Raw genomic sequence first — 23478 nt, forward strand, 5'->3', positions numbered from 1 at the left:
TTTCTGCCTCCCCAACCAAAGCAGTCTCAGGTCCCGTGTGATTGGACTGGAGCAGAAGCTGTGTTCCACTCACCAGCAGTCTCAAAATCCTGTGGCAGGGGTCGTGGGTAGCTGGCGGGTGTCAGCCGACCCTGCTCTCTAGCTACCCAGGTGCTGGTCCGGCCGGAAGAGCGACATATTTCTTTTAATTGGCATTCAACTAGGTACCCACCAAACCATGATCCTAAACACCAAAGATATCAAAATTGCACAGTCTGAGAAACTGTCATGGCCAAAGTAGATGATGGAGACATGATTCAATTTAATATGGTGCTGGAATGGGATTCTGGAACACAAGAAAAAGGCATTGTTAAGAGTGAAGGGAACCTTAATGAGGGGTGAACATTTGTTAGGTAACCTATCAGTGTTGACTCATGGATTATAGCATCCCTGAAGAACAGGTTCTTAAGAGAGAAACTGGGTCAAGGGCAATACTGGATGTTTCTGTACCACTTTGTAAGTATTTTAGTAGATTTAAAACTAGGGTCTGGAGCAGAGCCTCAGCAGTTAGGAGCAGTTGTTCTTTCAGGGGACCAAGGTTGATTTGCAACACCCACGTGGCAGCTCACAACTGCCTATAACTCCAGTTCCATGGTATCTGACACCCTATTCTGGCATCCTTGAGTACTAGGGACACACATAGTCACCTACATACATGAAGGCAAAACATTCATCCACAGAAAAGAAAAAATATCTGTTCTTCAACAAAAGCTAACAGAGGCTGGGGAGAATCAGTCAATGAAGTGCTTGCCTTGCAAGCACAAGGACCTAGTCTGATCCTTGACACTCTAAAAAGAAAGGATGGACTGAGTAGAGCTGAGACAGAGGAGCTGGAGATAAGAGAATCCCTGGCCAGCCAGTCTAGCCGATCAATGAGCTCCAGGTTCAATGAGAAACCCTGACTAAACAAATACAGTAGAAAGTAGTGGAGGAAGACATCTGACCCTGCCCTTCGGCCTCCCCTTGCACACCCACACCTGCACGTCAACATGAACTTGTATGCACATGCACACAGCCCTTATTGACGGGGCTAATAGCATAAGTAAAGGAGACAGCATTTTGGAAGGCCCCTCCTGAGGACCATCAGAGCAGCACTTTTGGAGCTTCCAGTGTATTTCTGTGCTGCTCCCCCTCATGGAATGTCTTGGGGCTCTTCATGTTGTTACTCCTTCCAAAAAAAAAAAAAAAATCAGTGGTCATTTGTCTTCTCAGCACAGAAACCCAGAGCATCCTCTCTGTGTTTGTAACTGGATTTTTTTTTTTAACCCTAACTGACATGATCTGAATTTCATCCACTGTATTTCTACTGAGTACTGAGGATGCCTCATGATAATGGCGTGTCTAAGGTGGTTTCCCTTGGTGTAAGGATACCAGATGCTTCCAATTAGAGTAATCATGCCTTGACTTTCTTTGAGAATGATTGTCAGATACACGAGGCCCCTTTCTGTCTTAGAAGAAAAGTGCAGGATGTCAGTAGCTTCTTGCATGATAATGGAGTTTGTTGATGGAGCGTGGCTAGCATCACAGAACAGCAAAAGCTCTGGAGGCTGTAATGAACTGTAAAATTATAAGCACGTGGGCTACTTTTTTATGTTGGGTAGAGAGTTTCTATGCAGGCACATGAGATCTCTCTTGAATTGAGGTGTATCTAGAAGGAAAATCACTCTTCCAAGAGAAAGACATTGCTAGTGTCAGTGGATTTCTCTATAGCCATATGCATTTAGTATAGATATTTAGATATTTAGATATGTGTGTGTATTTACACACACAACCATAGATAATACAGTCAAACATTTATATTTCTTTTCTTATCTTGATCACAGCATTTCAGAGTATAACCTAAATCTCACCTGCTTTGTATTCTTCATTCACACTGGTTGTCCTTTTTTAAAAAATTGTTAGTTTCTTTATTTACATTTCAAATGTTATCCCCTTTCCCGGTTTCCTTCCCTCCTGGAAATACCCTATTACATCAACCCTCCCCCTGCTTCTGAGGGTGTTCCTCCACCCACCCACCCACCCACTCCCACCTCCCTGACCTTGATTATCCTACACTGGGGCATCTATAGAGCCATCATAGGACCAAGGACCTTTCCTTCCACTGATGCATGACAAGGCCATCTTCTGCTACATATGCAGCTGGAGCCATGTGTATTCCATTGATGATTGCTTAGTTCCTGGGAGCTCTGGGGGGGGGGGTCTGTTTGGTTGATATTGATGTTCTTCCTATGGGGTTGCAAGCCCCTTCAACTCCTTCAATCCTTTCTCTAACTCTTCTACTGGGGACCCCATGCTCAGTCCAATGGTTGGCTATGAATATCTGCCTCTGTATTTGTAAGGCTCTGACAGAACCTCTCAGGGGACAGCCATATCAGGCTCCTTTCAGCATGCACTTCTTGGCATTCACAATAGTGTCTGGGTTGGTAACTGTATATGGGATGAATACCCAGGTGGGACAGTCTCTGGGTGGCCTTTTCTTCAGTCTTTGCTCAACACTTTATCTCCATATTTGCTTCTGTGAGTATTTTGTTCCCCCTGCTAAGAAGGACTGAAGCAACCACACTTTGGTCTTCCTTCTTCTCAACCTTCATGTGGTCTGTGAATTGTATCCTGGTTATTTGGAGCTTTGGGGATAATATCCACTTAGCAGTGGGTGCATACCATGTGTGTTCTTTTGCGATTGGGTTACCTCACTCAGGATGATATTTTCTAGTTCTATCCATTTGCCTAAAAATTTCCTGAATTCATCATTTTTAATAGCTGCATAATACTCCATTGTGTAAATAAATGTACCACATTTTCTGTATCTATTCCTCTGTTAAAGGACATCTGTGTTCTTTCCAGCTCCTGGCTATTATAAATAAGGCCACTATGAACATAGTGGAGCATGTGTCCTTATTACATGTTGGAGCATCTTCTGGGTATATGACCAGGAGTGGTATAGTTGGTCCCTCAGGTAGTACTATGTCCAATTTTCTGAGGAACCACCAAACTGATTTCCAGAGTGGTTGTACCAGCTTGCAATCCTGATTGTTCTGTTTTCCTTACATACCAATCTGGGCTTTCCTCTCCTCTGCCTATTTTGTGTCTCCCTTGCTGAGTACATTGTCAGGGAGGATTTAAACCGAGCAACAGGCTATGAAGTCTAACCTCTCGTTTTGTCTACGAAAACAAAAATAATGCTTCAAAGCCCAGCTACACAAGTGTCTAACAGTTCTTGATCATTTCCTTGAGGGTGGGAATTTTAATATTTCTGAATATCGCATGCCTGGAAGCTAGCACAGAATAGCTATGTAAGTCTGCCAGCAAGTCACTTCATGTGCTTCTAAATGTGAAGCAGGAGCGTGACTTGGGGCAGCTTCATTTTTTCTTTTGAGAAGATTCATTTTGGTGGGTCCTCTCTGTCATACTTACTTATTATGCTCAATAACCATTTGATGCCCTTGAGGTAGCATGAAACTTTGCAGAAATACTTTAAAAGTAAGGACTCTGTAATGGAATGTTAAGTATTTTGTTTAATAATATAAAATCTGTTCCAATATGTCCTGTGAGCAACATCTCTCCAAGGCTTTCCCCTCTTTTAATGAAATGGTTAGCATTTCCTTGGTGATCTGAGAAATAGGATTTGAGTATAGTGGTGAGGGTCCAAGGCATAGGGACAAAGAGAATGAAGGGCCAGTTTCACCCTGGGGGAACTGACTTGGAGGCTGTCAGTTGTAACTAAACAAGCTAGTGGTTGAGATCTCTTCCTGGTGGGACAAAAAGCCTTGGCATGGAATCATTAGTTAATTAGTTTACTAATGTTCTTGGGCTTTTTAAAATTAACCATTCAATCTTTAAAGCTTTATTTCATCTTATTTTTAATTAAAACATAATGATTTTACATACCTAGGGGTGTGGTACCTGGATACATGTAATGATTAAATTATGGTGATCAACATATTTGTAACCTCAAACAATTTATCATATCTTTGTGATGAGAACATGAGAAATCATTTTATTTACATTTTGTAGCTAGACAATGCATTGTTGTTAATAGTCACCCTACTGTGAGACAAGGATTATAAAAGGACTAAGTTCTATCCATTATAAAACTTTGGCTTTGTACCTGTTAACCAAGTTCTCCCTTGCCCCTCTCCCGGGTCTCTATCTTTGAGTTTCTACAGCAGCTGTTATCAAGCCAGGGGGCAAGAGAATTGTCATGTACACACACACACAAAGGGAATATAAAATGGCCATACAAGGATGAAGATGTTAGTGGAAGTATAGACAGGGGTGACCAAACAAAAGCCCTTGAGCCAAAATTGGTGTCACCTGGTTTTGAAAATAAAATTTTACAAAATAGACATACATAGTTCTCTGTATCATGCCCAGTCTAGTGTCACCCTATCATGACAACAGAGGCTTGCAAAGCCCAAACTTTTGGCTTTGATTGGGAAAACTGTCCCAATCCAGGGTGAGCTCTGAAGCACCCACTGATCTCTCCATAGTCACTCCACCTTGAAGAAAGTGCCTGCACTTAGTGCCTTAATGTCAGTGAGGCACTGGTTGTAGAGCAGCCAGGTGTTGAAGAAGAGATGTGTGAAATGCAGAAAGCCCAGCATGGTGTCTCCATCAGCTGAGAGCAAGGCTCTGCATACTAACAGCTGTATGGGCTGTCAGCAACTAAGGGTTACAGAAGCTGGGAAGTGAGTGTGAATGCAGGCTAATGGGATCTCATGACATAGCTCCAGCGTCTAGCAGCGTGCATGTTGATGAACATAGGTGCTCTTTGAAGCTGGAGACATCCTACCAGACTCCCTGGTTGAGTCTGGGTCCTAATTGGCTCTTCTGGATTGACCGTCTTTGTCTTCTGGACCCCATTTCATTGTTGTCAAGGTGGGGTCTTTGAACTAGCCGTCTAGGCTCTGTCAGTCTCTGCTGCCTCATCCTGTTCTGCTTTCTCTATACTGTACTTTTCAGCCATGCGTGCCTAGAGACCAGGGACCACTTTCCAGGCACTGAGTTTGAACCTGAACCTATCACTTTCCTCCGGTGGCAACCTACCAGCTCTTTCCTCAGCCCATAACATGTCTCTAGTGCATCCCTCATTGGCCACACCTGACTGATATTCTATTTTTCCTTCAGATCTCATCTCAGAATGCATCTATACAATGAACCTTCTGGAAATTCCCTTCCCATGGTATTTTGTCCCCACGCATAGCCAATATTCAGCATGTGCTTTATAATCTTTTGTTTAGCTTATGCAAACCTTGGTGTGCAGAAATAGGCACATTTTCTTTTGTAAGATAAACACTATACTGTTTGTACTGCCTCTCATGCTTCCTATGCAGTCTCTGGAAACTCCCTAGACAGGTCGTGTGGATTTACTTTGAAACCTTTTTTTTTTCCTCCTAAGAGTTGCACGAGTTTCTACCATATGCATGTATAACCGATGCACAAAATGCATATGTAATTTTTAAAAATGAATTCCCATATAGTAGTTCATTTTTCCACTTTACAGTAAAAAACAAACTACAATAGACTAGTGCAAAAAGCATTTGTGAGCAAAAATCTATACATTCTGGCAATTACATATTTCTGTAGGTTTGGTCACATGACATGTCATTGTATGCTTTGCATATACATGTACTATAATTTTCAGCTACCCATGTACTACTAACCCTAGACAGGAAGACCCTGGGAGCTTGCCAGCCAGCCTGGCAACAAAACTAAACATCTCATTCAATGAGAGACCTTGTCTCAAAGGAATAAGGTGGAGAACAGAGAGGTGACACCCAACATCGTGCTCACAGATTTAAGAACAAACAAAATTTGGGTAGCAAGATGTTTAACTTCAGTAACATTCAAAGAAGTAGGACTCAGAAGAGCTCTTAGAGCCTAACCTTTTGCCAAGAAGCTGACAAACATTAAGAGGACTGTAGGTCACCAGCGATGGCAAAGGTGCTGGGAACAGAGAGGCCACATGAGCTTTTGGTCATTGTAGTCTGCTCAGCCCACTATACCTGCAGGAGTGAACCTAGCACAAAGCAAATTTAGATGATTCCCGCCTTCTTGACATGGGTGCTGAGAATTGAACTGATGCCACTCAGCTACTTTTCCAGGTCACAAATTTTGTTATTTTAAAATATTTCTTTTAATTCTAATCCTGGGTCCCTGTGTATGTCTGTGTGTGGGTGTGTGCATATTAGTTAAAGTTCCCAGGTAGGCCAGAGACATTGAATGCCCCTGGAGCTGGAATTACAGTTATTTGTAAGCTGCTAAATATGGGTGCTGAGATTCAAAGGAGCTTATCTCAGGCCATGGCTTTGCCCAGAACCAGCTGGTTATTTGAAACTATGCAACTATGGCCAAGGTGGCTGAGCTAAAAGCCTAGGTTCTGAGTCTTACCATGAGTATAGATGGTATGGGTTCTGAGTTTTCTACAACAGCCTAATGGGGTGTTAACCGCTGGGCCATTTCTCTACTGCCCCCACATACTGTTTTGATGCACAAGGTCCTGCACAGTGATGGGAACTTGACACATTATCGTTCTATCTGATGCTTGGTCACTCATGAGCACAGTGTGGGAAGAGTTTTAGGATGGAGGTATAAGATGATGGTGGGGTGGTTGGAAGGTCTTGCTTTTTTTTCACGACCATTTTTTCTATTCATTTTCAGATACCACTCAGATGAACAACGCAGTGCCCACTTCTCCTCTGCTCCAGCAGATGGGACACCCACATTCATACCCCAACCTGGGTCAGATTTCTAATCCATATGAACAGCAGCCTCCAGGCAAAGAGCTCAACAAGTATGCCTCCTTAAAGGCAGTAGGTAAGGGGATTCTATATGAATCTGTTTTCTTTCTCCTCTCTCCTTTATTCAGCCTTTCCCTATGAAGTTTTTTCCTTTTATTTTTATTTCTTTATTATACCTATTTCTTTACTTATCTATCATCTATCTGCTTATCATTTATTGTTTTATTTATTATCTGTTTATCATATATATGTGTGTGTATGTCTATGAACCAATTTATGTATGAATCTATGTATATGTCTATGCATGTAGAAATCTATAATGCATGTATATATGTGTCTGCCTACCTACCTATCTATTTCTACATATATGTGCCTATTTATGAATTATTTATCTATTTGCCTATCTATCATCATCAATCTATATCTATGTACATATATGTATTTATGAATCTGTCATCTATCATCTGTATCTATGCATCATCTATCATTTTTCTATCTATCTATCTATCATCTATCTATCTATCTATCTATCTATCATCTATCTATCTATCTATCTATCTATCTATCTATCTATCTATCTATCTATCCAATCTATCTATCTATCTATCATCTATCTTGACAGCTGTGAGGTCACATGGATGCCCCAGTTCTAATTCTATGGCATGGGTGTATATTGTTTCTATTTGCATACCCTCAAGTCCTCTCTGCCTTCCTTCTTACATCGGAGCCCTNTCTATCTATCATCTATCTATCTATCTATCTATCTATCTATCTATCTATCTATCATCTATCTATCTATCTATCTATCTATCTATCTATCTATCTATCTATAATCAGGACTCCCACAGCTATTTCCTTGAACCTAATTAAGTCCTGTCTTGCTGTATGGTGCAGGTTGATCACCTGGGGCACCTATTTAGTGAGAACTCTTTCCAGGGGAGAAAGACCTGGATACTCCAGTGGTTTCCTTATGGTTTCTGCCCTTCTGGCTATTTACAAGTCCGCAGTTTTCCAGGCAATCCTTAAGAGCCTCAGATGTAGAATCCAGTATATGATGAGTCTTAGAAATACCTTGACTTTTAACAAGATACTCCCCATCACCTATGCATCCTCTGCCATCTCTAATAAGCTTATGGCTAGTGCACAAGCTTAGCCTAGGTAGTTTCTCTCCTTCAGAGGATAGCATTTCCTGGGAAAGGATGGTCTAGACAGTAGACTGCAGAGCTATTATAAATTTTGTTCTTACCGTAGAGTGTACAACATTATGTTTGACTTCTTATGCATATTGTCTTAGTGACTCATGGAAGAGAACTCAGTAGCTCGATAATTAGAATAAGGAATTGAGAGGTGATTCTACAGATCCAACAGCAGCAGTAACAGAGTGGAGAACTGACCAGGTGCTTCTGTCACCCAATACCAATCTCCCTCCCATGTCTCCCCAGTCTCTTCCACAAGAGCATGGCAATTTGCTCTCAGACACATTCTACTGGATGAAGATTCATCCAGAGCAAAGTTGTCAGTTCCTGACTAGTGCCTGGTTATGACAACTCAGGTTCTCAATGACGGATGCAGAGTATCAGAATCACCTGATGTGGTAAGCAGCACCGAGGCCACAGGCCATCTTGGAGATTCTAACTGAGGAGGTTAAGAATGTAATTCATCACATGCTTATGGACACTTGATAAAATAAATAGGACTGGAGAGATGGCTCTCTGCTTAAAAGTACTAGCTGCTCTTCCAGAGGACCCTGATTTGATTACCAGCACCAACATGGTGCCACATAACCATCTGTAACTCCATTTCCAGGGGATGACCTCCACAAGCACCAGGAATGACTGAACACCCATTTATGTAAAATAAACATGTGGATCTTTATAATGTGAAGCCCCAGCTGAGGACTACTGGTTTAGACTATGCCATAAGCTTGACACTCAGGAGAACTGCATCCCTTCTCAACTGCTTGCTCTTAACACCCTCTCCCAAATCCTGCTCCTGTTTTCCATATTCTTGCTCACTCTAGACATGGGAAATTTGTTTCCTTCTTGCTATGTCCTGTGAGTTCTATTTTCTTGTCCTTATCTTGAGGAGAAGTTTTTAAGCTTGCTTTTCCACCATGTCATCTGCCACTTCTCTAAGTTTATCTTCTGATCAACTGATAAAAATCAGACAGATATGAACTCAAATCCTGGCTCTGCCACAGCTTCTGCCTGACTCTGTGCAGTTACCTAACCCTCAGTTGTCCCCAGTTTTCCATTTTATAAAATGGGCATACAGAGGTCTTTCAAGTGAAAAAAGCAAAGTCCCACCATTCATGTCATCCTTCTTTTCCAGAGTCCCACTGTCTTGTGAGCAGCCCAGCTGACTCATCTTGTGGTTCTATCTTATCTCAGTCTCAGCTTGGGTCCCCTTGAGAGGTCCACGTCATTATCTTTAAATATTCTCCTTATGGAGAACTCTTCTCTTTCACAAAAAAGAATTGACTACCAGGAGTCTTTGTCATGTAACAACTTCCCTTGGATGGAATTCCACTGGATTTATTGGTGGAGGTCTTTCTGCCCTTCTGGCTATTTACAAGACTTATTCATTTATTCTTACATAGTTTTGGTTCCAGGAAATGTCGTTCAGGTAGAGGATGCCACAGATACACTGTCTTTTCTGATCAATTTTTCATCTTCTTGTCTTCCAGCCCCTCAGTAGAGATGAGATAATAGATACTCTTTGCAGATTTCACTATGAAATACCCTAACCCCAGAACCAAGGTACGGACACTGGGACGTAGCTCTGATGTTTGTGGTATCTAAGGTTTATGCTGATAAAAATATTCATAAAACAAGTGTATTGGGACCTCACACTGGGACAGAAACAGGCTAAGTAATTAGTGTTTGTACCAGAAATCTGAGAGCTCCTGTTCTCCAATTCCTTTGGCCTTCAGGATAGAATAATTAGAACTAAGTGTATAGTACCAAGGTCACATGTTTAATAAAGACACAGGCTTTTCTACATCTTCAGCCTGGTAAACTTTCCTTTTCTATTACCTTTGTCTCCTAATCTATTTATTTTCCTCCCCGACCCCTAGAAAACGTAAGGTCTTATTTCTGTAGCTATCAAATTTCTTGATTTCACACTGTATTCTTGCATAACATGTGTATCTCAAGCATCCCGTATTACAAGGAAGGGAGGGGTACTGCTACCCAGGAGAGCAGGTAAGACTCACTGCTCACACAGCTGTGGCAACCTGAAAACACTCTTCTGACCCCACCTCCCTTTCTGAATGCTGCGGCTCAGAGACAAATAACATCTGATGTTATATGTGATTCTTGTTTTGGCATTAAGAGTAATCAGCTCAGATGTGTTTTATTTCTTTGAGAACTGGTCATATTATCCCATGCAGCTCATTTCTTTAACTTAGAGCTCTCCCCCACCAGATCCTCAGTAGCTCTGCGTGTAAATAATAGATGAATGTTCCAACACAGCTCCTTGATCCTTCCCAGGATTTCTTCAGGGTTGCTGTAGACAAGAAATGTCTGCAGAGCATTTGGAATGAAATTTGCAATATGAAAATGGGTTTGGCATTTCTTATGTAACCATTTCTTCTGCAACCAGGAACTTCTGGAATATTTGTTGCTTGAATGAATAAGCTTACCTCTGACAAGAATCAAAGACGAGCTGGATTTTAAGGAATCATCTTTGTATCTTGTAGCAGGTGGAAGAATCTCTCTTGAGATTTTGCCCCAATCTAGTAAGTGGCTAACAGGGTCCTCTTTTTCTGGCTGCATTGATAGCTGTAGAGTTCTTGGGCTTTAACTGGCAGGTGGGTGAGCTGGTTCTTCTCTTAGTGGAGGAGTTTGTAGCTGAGGAATTGCCTGACCCAGTGACTCCCCAGGACTCTAACATCAGCCTGCATCAGTGAACTCAAATCCTATAATAAATGTTCTTTCAAGGGTTCTTTATTAAGGTGTAATGCAAACTGGTGTGAACAGGAAATGCATTTCATTAGAGGATCATTACCACCCAGGAGCAAGGCTGTTTAAAAGTGGTTTGCCATGGAAAGCTCTGCAGCCTCCGAGGGCCAGACTCCCTGTGTAAAATCTCTCAATCCAGTGGATACGAGAAGCCTAGCCAGCCTCTACTGCTAACTGCCAACTTCAAAACACTCCCTAGGAAATAAATCTACTTTTAAGGCTTTACTATCTAAGACATCAGGTGCTTCTCAGAAGCTCCAGCCTAGTCTGAGCTCTGCCTGCCCTTAGCTGCATGCCACTGAGCAGCCATCAAAATGCCTAGACTTCTACGTTATCTGACAAACGAAGAAACAGAGTGGACGATCCCCTAATACCATTCCAATTTTAAATTGTCATAGGAAATCATCCCACCTCATCTAGTTATCATAACAACTGTAGGGCTTTAAACACCCTGTTCATTCACTGCCAGTGCTATGTAAGGCCAGATTTGAATGAAGGGTTATAAGCCCTTTTATTCCTGATTTTGATCCTCAACCCTGCCTTCCTTTGTCTCTCATTCTACTTTTGCTGCTTCATTGAAACCACTCCATTCATGCTTAGAGAACTTTCTTCTTAAGGACTTTAGAGTCTTGGCACATGCCACCTGGGCATGCCAGGCAAGCGATTGTAGAATGATGTCTGTTCCCAGGAGACTTACGGCTCAGCTATTGGCAAAAGACTAGCACACAAGAGGGAAATGTCAGGAGCTGAGCCACACAGGACTCTGTGGGGGAAAGTATGCTGAGGTGAGATATCATTCATTCATTCATTCATTCATTCGTTTGTTTGTTCTCCCAGTACTAAGTTTGTTGTCCCTTGACTATAGGAGACATTGAGGCAAGGACCTGGCCAGCTCTATCCGCATTGTCTCTCCAGTACCCAGCACTGTATGGGGCATTTTGAACCACCTGTGCCCTTTGTAAAGGCAGTGAATTGACATGTGATAGACATCATGTCAAGGCAGAACTTGGGGTGACTAGCAAGAATGAAGAAGAATGTACATGAAACTAAACTTGGTCAGGACTGAGTAGTATGTCCCGAGTCAAACTTTACTGAGTCCATTCAGACCCCAGGCTTCACTGGGCCTCGAGTTCTCCTGTACAGCAGGATCACAACCACATACAGTGAATGTTTAGATGGAGGCAGTGATCCAGCCTGGTGAAAAGTTCTCCACATGTAGTAAGCACTTCAGCCCATTACAGTCCCCTTCCAGAAGAACTCTCTACCAGTCATAACTTTCTTCTCGACTCCCAGACACACCAGGATGTGAAGTCCCAGTTGACAGAGAGAGCAGAATCTGTATTCTTGACATCCGTTTCTTACTTCATGGGCCTGGTTAAAAACAAATGAGTAAGGAAACAAAAAACACATTACTTTTCTGTGACCCCCCTAAGAATCAGCAGAGCCAGCCCAAGCCACTTATCCAGATGTGGGCCACTTACCCATCCACCAAAGAGCCTGCACCACACACCTGACCGTTTTCACTGAGACTGTAATATGGGTTTAAACAGTTTGGAGATATTCCCAATGGAGGTGGATGCTGAGAGATGTTCCCTATAGGTTGACATCGTTACTATTACCCTTCCATGACCCATGTGCTGGGTGCTGGCAAGTGCAGGGTGAGGACAGATGTGTCTCTTCATAGGACAATTTGAGCAAGGCAGAAGTGTCCTTAAAGATCACCCGGTGCTTCAGAGAGGGAGGGCTCCTATGTCTTTGTCAGGGGAAACTCCATCTTATTATGTAATCCCCAATGCACATGACACACAGGAAGTCACCTGCTGTCAGCATTTATCTACCATCTGTCCTGATCCAGTAGTCATAGGTTTCCAAAGTTGAACTCCTAGACTCTGTAAGTGTCTGCAGGAGTCCACAGGCCCTTTATTTGGTTCAGTTTAGTCTTGGGCACCCAGTCTAAGAAAGAAGGAATTCACCAGCATGACCATGCAATGCTGCATACCTTCATCTTAACCAAATAATTAGTTCTATGTTAAGAAAAATATTTCCCTTTTGCCACTTGACAGGTGATCTTTTCTCGGAATATGTTACATCTTCTAATAAAAATGTAAAATATCAAAAACAGCTCAGGAATCCCTCCTCATCCTCTCTGTGGCTACATTGTGCCAAAGACCAAGGAAAAACATGAGGCCCCCAGCCGTGAACTGATTTCAGCCAGTTTATTTATTTTTTTAAAAGCTGGCTATTAGCTGAGGCTAATACCACTGACCTCCACAGCAGCACGTGTCCTTGGGAGGCACTGGACCTACTGTACTGTATCTATAATACTGTAGATTGATGGAGAAGCCAAGGCATAGCATGGTTAACTGAGTTCACATTCAAGATTGCTTGACTTGGAAATCCTGTTGTTTGCACGAAATGGTACTTTTTCTGAGCTACTTCTAACAATCCAAGTATACCACTAGGTAAAAGAAGAGCTGTTGAGGACCATTCCCTACACTCCCTCCTGGGGGCCCATTGCCAACTTTGCTTCCTCCTTCTGTGAGGTCTATTCTTTACTCCTCACTTCTGTCTCTGAGGCAAGGTTCAACAAGACATCAGTTGTTTTTCCTCTGAAGGTAAAAGCTTTCCCATGATGCTGAGTATAACTGAGGTATAATATATTTGAAATATACTATGAGATACATTTTCAAGAACACACAGCTCCTGATTTTACAATTCCCAGTAAAGGTAGTAAATAGGTCAAGATACTTGACCTTTCCTTGTTCCCCTTTCCATCCTACAGCTCTTGTTCTGTCTAAAAAGGTCCATCCCCTTTAAATGAGCATTTTTTTCATCCCCAAATAGTCAGCCCCCTCATGTCAGCTCATGCCAAGTATAGTGAGGACTTTAGTACTCTCTTGGTAGCTCACTTATCTTATTAATGGTCAATTGCTTCATAGAAGAGACTTTGTTACTGCCCTGTCAGGCCCACCCTACTTGGAAGCTAGGACAAAGGTGTCAAAGACTGGATCCTGCCTGTAAGGCAAACTGAGAAATTTCATTCAGGGGAGGATGACTCTTCTGGAGACTGTGACTTGGGGATTGGTCTGCTGTTGTCCATGGGCAAAGGAAGATCTGGGGTCCTATGACTCTCTAGAGATGACTCCAAGTGAGAGGGGAGAACATGGCCAAGCACTACAGGCAGGACCTGCTGAGCTCTAAATTCCTGTCCTGTCACACCAAGCACCTCTCTGTTTGAGTGATAAGGGTGTAGAACTCAGATCCCCAGGGGGCACATGGTAATTTCAAAGTCCCTTGGCATGCCTGGGAAGCCAACCGGAAATGTTTAAATGGCCAGATCTGTGCTCTATAATCATTGTGGTCACAGGCTGTTCTCCAAATCTCCTCTCAGTTGGCAGCCTGTTAGGTCTCTGGAAATCGTGCAGAAAGAGTTCCAACCCAGTCTGCCCAAGTGGGTTCCTAGGAAAGAACAGAAGAGCTAGGAGCACTCACTGATTGGTCAGGCCTCCAGCCAATGGGATAAAGTCTTCATAGGCAGAGGTTGTTCTTTAAACTTTAAACTCAGTCTTAGAGAACACCAGTAACGAAGGAGTGGGGTGCACTCTGAGCTCTTCTCATATTTGTTTATTTAATGAGAAATTACTTGAGACTGTTAATAATATGAGACTACTCCCCCAAGGGGCTACTGGATACATCTGGAAGGCAATTAGATTTGGACTACCTTTTTTTATAACTCAAATTCCAGCCACATAGCTGTTCTGTAGAGCAATGTATTATCATTCAGGATTCTCAGCTAACAAGTATGGTCACTGTAGCTTTTGGGGGTGGGATTTTCCTACTTAGGAAAGAGTGGCTTTGGAGAAGGGCGAATTCACTCACTTTCAGCAATATCTTTTACAGTTAGGCACTGTGGTAAGGCAAGTTGTACCCAATGGAGCTTTTAAAACTACGGGCAGGTGAGCATGCTCCAATCTCGGATTACAATGATGTAACCTCTTTCAGAAGAATGTCTATAGCAAACGGGAAGCAAATTCCATCTCTAGACATCTTGTGTACATAGTTGTAAAACCAGCCTTCTGTAAACCAAAATGTCTTATCTTTTGCAGTGAATTGAAACTTATATCCAGACTTCAGTTTGATGATCCTTGCTCTACTGCTATAGCCTTGGCATGATTAGGGTACTTCTCTTGATATCCTGTTAGGTCTTGTCAAAACAGGTGCATACTTAGTGGGAGGCCACACTGGCTCCTTTTCTTGTTCCCTGGGTCCCCTGAGGCCAGATTACTTGGAGGCTGCAGCTGAAGCAACAAGAACAACCTGGGTATGAGGGTACCACAAACATGGGTTTCCTGGCAACCAGATCAGCATCTCTCAATTGTTATTTTTTAGGAAATTCTGATGGTGACTGGGCAGTGGCAACGCTTAAGTCACCAAAAGGTACCGTATTCCTTTTTCTGGCTCTTTTGTCCAGGTGTTGTCAAACTCAACATTATATAACAAAGGGACAGAGTCCCAATGTTTGTATGTGATCCAGTCATATGTGTGTCTACTCTGACCGGTACCTATAAGTCTGTGCACTCTCCAGCGCTAAGGTGTGTTTTGTAGTGTGTGTGTGTGCACATGTGCATGCACTTGGGCGCAGTGTCCATGCTTAGGGCTGTTTCTGGCCAATGTGTTGCTCCTTTGCTCGTCTCCCATTATTAGTTGCTTTAAGGAAATGCCTCTATTAGAAATGTCCCAGGAAAAGCAAATTCCCCAAAGAGAACTACATAAGCAGAGTAGCCAAAACAAATCACAGGACAGATTAATTCTGGAAGAGTCACTAGTGGTGCACGGGATATGTTTGGTTCTTATAAGCACAGCCATGTTGTTGACAGTATGTCCGAGGAATTAGACTTCAGGGAACAGAACTTTTTTTAACTTTCTTAGCAGAGTGATCAGTGGGACTAAGAAAAATTTTGAGTTGAGTATTTGAATGAACTAATTGGGTGACTAGGTCAAGTTATTAAATTTAATTAATGTATTAATTCCCTACTATGTGCCAGAGTAAGTCCTTCACACTTACTGAGTTGCATAATTCTCCAAACACTGCTGAAGATTGTCATACCCATTCAGAACTAGGTCATGGATGTCCGAGTGAGGAAGAGTCACATTCACCTAAAGAAATTCAGTCACTAAAGGTAGAAGTGTAATTTGAGAGTATGTCCCTCTGATTCTATGGAGAACTTGTTTCCCAGAGGGTGGAGGATGGGAAAAGCTGTTTTTAGAACCAACCATGGGCATTGCTCTCCTTGTTCTTCATTCCTTCTACATGGCTGGATCCCCAGAATAGGAATGGAGCAGCTGACTCAAGGAGATGGAGGTAGAGCTCTTTAAAGACCCTAAACAGAACAAGAGTAGGAGATGAACAATACAAATTCTAGACAAGGACTTGAATATCACTTTTGCCTTCTTCAAAGATCATTGTGACTTTTTTCAACAGGAACTAGACTACAGAAAGTTGGACTGGAGCTGGGGACAACAACTAGGATGTTCTTGAAGGCAGATGGTCTTCAACTGGATAAAGGGAAGAGATCAGAGTGGAGGGATATTGGGGAAGCTGCAGGAGTTATGAGCAAGTAGCTATGATGGGAATAAGGACCACCAGGCAGATGTTTGGTTTTGTTTTTATCATGAGAGGCATGTGAACACTCACTTGTTCAGGAGCTCCTGATTGACTTGGCCTTGGATAGAGCTCCAGGAGTTGAATTGATGATAAATGCTGGGCTGCTGCTCTGCTGCTCCGGATATTTCCCCACACTGCCAGAGGGGCATCTTGCTGGAGGACTAATATCCTTGAATAAGTACACTGAGCATCTTCCCAAGGCTTCAGAAAGAGATGAAGAAGAAATCAGACAAAGGCTCCAGAGCTCAAAACCAATTTGGGTTGGAAGGTGTGGACACAATAGTCCCATACTGGGAAATGGGATCGTGTTTAATAAGAATCCCCTGACTACCAGGTTGTTGACTTGAGAGAGACAGATTTTTGGGCCTTGCATTAGATAATAATTGTCCACATGTCAAATCCCATTTTTAGAAATGCAAACAATTTGGAACATGACATATCTAACTAATTTGAGAGACATACCCAACTCCCTTTGAAAACAAAGCTATTAGGGTTCTGTGACAGCCCTGGAGAAGCAGTCTGCATCCTGGCCCTTGTCAACCTCCTGTGGTGAGATGGCCAATATTTCAGGCCATGTCAAAAGGAAAGGCTGGAAAGCTGCTTCTGCTTAAACTAGAGCCCCTCCCCAATCTGTTCTGCTAAGTGCACCTTTATTTATTTTGTCTCTTATGGTGAGGAGGAAAAGAAGGTCAAGTCCAAGTTCCTTTGAGGTCATGGGTCTTTCTCAAATGTCATCCATTCAGCTTATAGAGGAAACATGAAATAAGGCTGGAGGTTTACACTGTCACATCACCTTCTAATAAGGAAGAAGCAAGCTGAGGGTGTTGAGCTTAGACTCAGACATACCTGAGTCCCAGTTCTGCCCCTGACTTGCTATTCTTGGTGCCTTCAGCCAGACATTCAACTCCTTAGTCTGTATTTTCTTCCATCCGGGTACTAACCAGACCTGACCCTGCTTAGTTTTTGAAATGAGATTCATCAGGTACATTCAAGTAGCATGGTTATAAACTCTAAACCCTGACTTTCTGACCTGCAAAATGGAGATAATCATACCAGATACTTCCTAGATGGCTGCAGAAGTGGAATAATGCTTTAAACACATGTCATAGCCCCAGCAAATAGAAAGTGGTAAGTGTCTGCAGGTGATTACTGGCATTATTTTGCTATTATTATCATCAAGTGAGAAAAAAAAACCTGAGGCCCTGGAGAATTTTATTTTGTGCCAATGAAAAGCTGTTAAACTTTAACTCATTATTTCCTAAACACCTTTGACATGAGATTTTTTTTTATTTTAAGGCAGAGCAGTTGACATCTTAACAGCCAGTTGTTTGGAAGCTGTTGGGAGCCCACCTTTAGAACAAGGGAGAATATGGTGAAGAGGGTAGGAGGTGGATCCTGCCCAGAGAGCTTGGGTAAGAAAGTGTAACCGTGGTGACAAAGTCCTATAGACATGTGATGACAAAATCCCTACGGATGTGCACCTTCACTTGTAGACCTAGACCTTCTGTACAGGATTTAGCAGTATGATACATAGCAACAGACCAAACCTCAACACATGGACATCACCCAAAGTAGTCACTGATGTTGCACCACTCACGCCGAACCCTGGGAATTCCAGCTGCATTTGTAAAAAGACCACAAAAGGAAGATACTGCTTCGATCTCACAATCAAGTTTGAAGCCAGCTTTTGGAAAACGGTTCTCTACAGTGAATGTGGCTCTTCCAGGGCTGCACGAGCACCTGATTTGAAGGAAGCTGCTGTTGCTCACTTGTTCTGACTGCTTAGTTGTTTGCCTTTGTGTTCTTACTCAAGCCACCCAAGTGCTCTGAACTCCTGTTTCTTCCATTGCTAAACTGGAGGCAATCAGAGTAGCCATTGTGCATGGGATTGGTGGGAGTAAATGTATGAGGCCAGGTGAGTAGGAGTCTTAGCACAGGGCTTGGTGTAAAATAGGTTCAGAGAACACAGAGAAAAGCCCAGTGCTCCAGAGGCACTCAGATCTTCAGAGAGAATTCTTAGTAACAGTAAAGGAGCTTTTCAGAAGGTAGTACACAAGTAAGAACACTGGGACACCATCCCTATACCTCTTGAGATAACGTGGGGTTGCTGAAGAAAACTTCATCTCAGCAGGATGGAGGCTGAGACCCAGAGTCTCATTCAGAATCACTGGAGTTGTCAGTTGCAAATGTAAGTAGTGGGTCCACTCACACCTAAGGACCTGGGCCTATAAGTATGTGTGCTGGGGGAGGTCCCAGCACATTCTTCCTTTAATATACTTACCTTCTGAATATTCTTCTGCATGCTAGAGTTTATCCCACTTTGCCTAATACCAAACCCTAAATGCAAACACAAACATATAACAGGCATCCTAGAGCACCAATTTTCATAGGCCATCATTCTTCCCATGATGCACCTCCCCTCATAATTCAACAACTTTTACTACATATTCTCAGAGATGCAACTATTACTACAGTCAATTTTAGATCATTTTCATTAGCTGAAGAAAACAAAATAGCCCCCTTAGCTGTGCCTCTCCTAGGCAACCAACACATGCGTTTTTGATGTTTGCTAAAAAGTATATTACTGTGGCAGTTAAAGCTACAACACAGTTGGAAGAACATTGGTTAGGGGACATTCTTACATATCATTTCCTACATTGCAACTTAGGGGACACAAAAGAGTGACTTGACAACCAAGATGCCCAGCATCTCTGGGTCTTAATTCCTTTTACCACCACACACAGAAAGAACAACGGTCCCATGTCTGTCTTATTTCTTTAAGATGCTTTAAATGTGATTATTAAGTTGAAAGACTAAGAATTATCTAGCCCATAGTAGGTACTAAAAAAAAAATACTAGTCATTTCTGTCTCCTAAGACAATAGCTATACAATGTGTACTGCACACATATGATCTCAGCACTCTGGAGGCTGAGGGAGAAGGATAATGAGTGTTGGGCTAGCCTGAGCTACACAGTGAGGCACTCTCTTAATGAAAACATAGAAACGAATAAGGAAGGAATAGACAAAAGAAGGAAGGGAACAAATGTCTATTGGGGTGAATTGTTCTTCCAAGGGTGCTATAGGGGGCAGAGGACAAAAGCACACCTTTGATTTGGTTACCTCCTCATTTGACAAACACACAGCCTACAGTCCATGCTGGTGGCACTCCCACCCAGAGGCAGCCTTAAGACATTACTTTGCGAAATTCTGGCATTTGCAATTTCCTGATTCTGGTTATTGGTTTGGTGGCAAGCAGTAGGATACAGAACAGAATGAGGAATGCAGGTGATGAAAGCTGATTTTTTTTTTAAAATAAAAATCAAATCCCACCCTATCCTCCATTCAGCTACTTTGAAAGCACAGGGCAGCTGTGGAGTTCTGATGAACCTGCCTGAGAACCTACCGGCCATGAAATGAGTCTGTGCAGAGAGCTCTCTGGTCTTCAGAAAACACCATCACATCAAGATTACAATACAGTTTTGCAGTTAAAAAGTGTGTCGCTCTCAGCATAAGGCAGCCAGACCCATAAATTGCAGAGCCTTCTTGCATGATGCTCACAACATGGAGTAGACACTCAATATAATTGTTGTTGAAAGCAGCAAATTTCAGGGCAAGCCTTTCCTGTTCTTAAAATGAATGTGAAACAGAAACAGGACTAAGAAGGAGAAAAGCAAGGACCACCTCTCCTGGAAACCAAGGACTCCTCTTGGAAGTGAGGAAAGACTGGCTGTTTCTTCTACCTATTATCTCTCACCATGTCAGCAAGTAACAGAGAGCTCAGACCTTACAGCAGGATTCACTGGGCTCTGAGACTGCTTAGAGGAGGAACTGGTGGTTTATAGGAGGTGGGAGGCTCTTCTGATATAAGTTGAGTTTACTCACAAACAGGGGTGGCTAGACATTGGCTGTAGGCCTTTTTTTTTTTTTTTTTTCCTGGAATGAGCAGGCTGAGACTTGTTCCAGTCATGAATGCCCTGGGAAGCAACCAAAGCCAGCAAGCACCTTTCCAACCTTCATCTTTGTCCTGTCTGTGAATGTTGTTAGTCACGGGGATGAACTCATAGCCCAGAGGTAGAAAAGAAAATAAGAACTGCCCCCTCCGCCCTCACCCTAGGGGAGTTTCAAAATCACACGGAGAATGGAGAAAAGTCACTCCAATCTCACCATTATGGACTTTAGATCATCCTGGGAAGATAAGAAGTGGCAGGCAGTGAGTTCAGGGTGTAGGATCAAATACCCTTCCTCTTTAGTCGCTGCAGTTAACTTACACCTGTACATTTCAGCAGTATGGAGGTAGACCAGAAGGCAAACTGTGCCATGGTGTTTCTGAGAACTATGTCTATGTAGCAGCAATTCCAGACACAGGGGAAGGCAGTGAACAGGTACAGTTAGTTCACTCTGGGCTGGATTGTGTCAGAGGCTTTTTGGTTAGCTCTGGCTAGAGCAGAGCCCCAAACACCTTTGTTTAGCAACCTTGCTGAAAATGGAGACTGCTCAGCCAGACAGCCTCAGGGAAGAGACAAAGGGGCCACCCTTTCAGAAGACCATCAGCCACAATAAAGAAGCTCATGGTACAGTCTGGAGAGCTTTGATGAAAAGCCCAAGCCAGGCAATTCCAGGGTCTTCTTTAGCAAAGGCAGAGAGACCTCCTGCCAGGGGCCTTCAGAGTTAAGACAGAAAAAGACCAGTCTCCAGAATGGCATTTTCTGCTTTTGTTTTTGTTCTTTTCCTGTCTTAGAGAGGCTTGCTGCAGGAAAGATATGGTGTTCCATGATGAAAAACAAGATACCTTAAGAGTCATTAGGGCCTGACTTAAATTCAATCCCCTCTCCTTTCGAGGCCTGGAACCAAGTAAATGGGACTAATTTGCCATAAAGAAACAGTCTTCTTATCTCCTCTGTGGCCCTGCTTAGCAGCCCTCAGACAGATCAGCTCTTCTCAGTCTTTCTTATTCCTGCCTGCTGAGACAGCCTTGGGGAACCTGGAGAGCTTTACGGCATGCATTTCAAAGGCTAGAGAATGCAGTGAAAAACCTGAACTGTCTGCCTTTTACTTTTTCATTTAGCTTGTGAAGGGGGAAGAAAAGAAAGGCAGAGACCCAGAAGTCATTTCTATAGAAGTTAAAGTAAATATTGCCTAACATTATGGAAAAGCTCTACAAATACAGTGGCCTTGGTGAAAGATGTGTATTTCTCTGCCATATCGTTGTCCCAGGTGGGTGGGGCAGCTTTTGGCTCTAGCGCTCATCAGGGACCCAGCTCCACTTTCAGCTCTGACCTCCTGCTGTGTTACCATGATTTTTGCATAGTCAGAGCTGGTTGGTCCCTAGAGCAAAGTTACTCAGCTTTCCCTCACTGTGACAAAACACCTAAGGGAACAACTTAAGGGGAAGAAAAGGTTTATTTTCATGTTGTATGTTCAGGGCATCTTGGCTCTGTTGCTTTGAACCTGTGCAAAGGCTGACTGTCTGGGGGGGGGGGGGGGATGCGGTGGAGCAACATTGCTTGTATCCTGGTGGGTGGGAGGGTCCTAATTCTACTCTTTAAAGTTTCCACCATCTCTCAGCGGTGCCATCAGCTGGTTAGAATTTTTCTATGAGAAAATACCCGGATTCCTGATTTCAGTCCATCATGGCAGGGAGAGAGGGGCAAAGCTAAGCAGTTCACATTATGGCAGCCAGGAAGGAGGGAGGGATGCAACTCCTATTTCATTTCAGTGTCCCTGAACTGCTGCAGTTCTGCTTTGGCTTACAGGAGCTTCATGTGGGATTGAGAAACTACAGTTTGACTCTTCCTTGCCTTGGAAAGTGGCTGCTGATAATGGAACAGAGGCCACGGAGGAGAACTGCTTACTTGCTTGCTCCTCACTGCTTGCTCAGCCTACTTTTTATACAGCCCAGGACCACTTGCTGAAGTTGGTATCATACACAGTGGCCTGGGCTCTCTCATATTAACCATTATTAAGACAGTCCCTACAGACTTCCCTACAGGCCATCTGATGGAGGCCATTTCTCAATTGAGGTTTCTCTTCCTACATAATTCTAGCTTGTGTCAAGCTAACAAAAAGAATTCAACTAGGACACTGGGTAAATAAGAGGAAGGAAGGCAAAAAGGTGTGTGAAGGAGGTCCACACACAGTAAAGGCATAAAGGCAAGCTGTCACTCAGTACCACTGATCTGGGCAGTGAGGAGGTAGACTATGTCAACACTGGGCAATCTACTAGATCTAATCTGCTTAATTCCTCCTGTCTCCATTTAACCCTATTCTACCTTCCCTGAAACGTGCCTGCTAACGAATGCCCAAGCCTCTGCAGACTTTCAGGCAGACACATGAACCTTACCTCACTGGTCTGAGGCGTAAATGCTTAAATGAAGCTCTAGTACTCCAATCTCTGGAAAGAAGAAGCTCCTTAGTCTCTTGTGTTATGGACTGGATGCTCAGGTCATGAAATAGCCTGCCCATCTCTAATGTATTAGAGAATAACACCAGCCTGGCTTTCCATCAAGTTTCCTTTCTTCATCAAATAAAACATATTACACCCCCAGCTGTGCACAAGGCACTGGGCTCCGTGTTTGAGAAATAACAATGAAGACAGATACTGGTCCACCTTATTTTCTAGCCAAAGGGAAAAGAAAATACTAAGAAAGATAATTTCATATAGCAATATGAATGATGGTGTATTGGGGGGCATTAGGGAAAATATTTCTCTTGGGTCATCGGGAGAGCTGTTAGGAGGAAGTAGGCTTTGGTTAGAGGGGCAAAAGATGAAGAGTGTCAAAGGCCAAGCTAGTAGTTTAGTGATACACTTCTGTGTTCAAGTATAGAAAAGAATCCATGTATCCTGGGTAGAATGGTGCCCTTAGATCATGTGTACTAAGCTCAGGCTGTAAGTACATATACAAATAAGAATGTTATAAATGTTACCAGATTAAAATAAGAACCCAGTGGATTAATGTGAGGATCTAATATATGATCTGAGGCTATACAAGAAGAGATACACCTGAAAACACACACACACACACACAGAGAGGGCGGAGGGAGAGGGAGAGGGAGAGGGAGAGGGAGAGGGAG

At 42.9% G+C, this 23478-nt stretch overlaps 1 protein-coding gene across 2 annotated transcripts in view; it reads left to right on the forward strand.

The window, feature by feature from the left end:
• Positions 1 to 23478, forward strand: part of Shisa9 (shisa family member 9) — a 292613-nt gene that overhangs the window by 259828 nt on the left and 9307 nt on the right. The window contains exons 3-4 of one of the 2 annotated variants that reach the window (XM_021185450.1): positions 6700 to 6855; positions 15131 to 15178. In XM_021185450.1, coding sequence (XP_021041109.1) covers positions 6700 to 6855; positions 15131 to 15178 — 204 coding nt within the window. The remainder of the gene's footprint in view (positions 1 to 6699; positions 6856 to 15130; positions 15179 to 23478) is intronic. The other variant, XM_021185451.1, reaches the window with a different exon arrangement.

The sequence above is a fragment of the Mus caroli genome, chromosome 16, assembly GCF_900094665.2.
Source record: "Mus caroli chromosome 16, CAROLI_EIJ_v1.1, whole genome shotgun sequence".
Taxonomy (NCBI): Eukaryota; Metazoa; Chordata; class Mammalia; order Rodentia; family Muridae; genus Mus; species Mus caroli.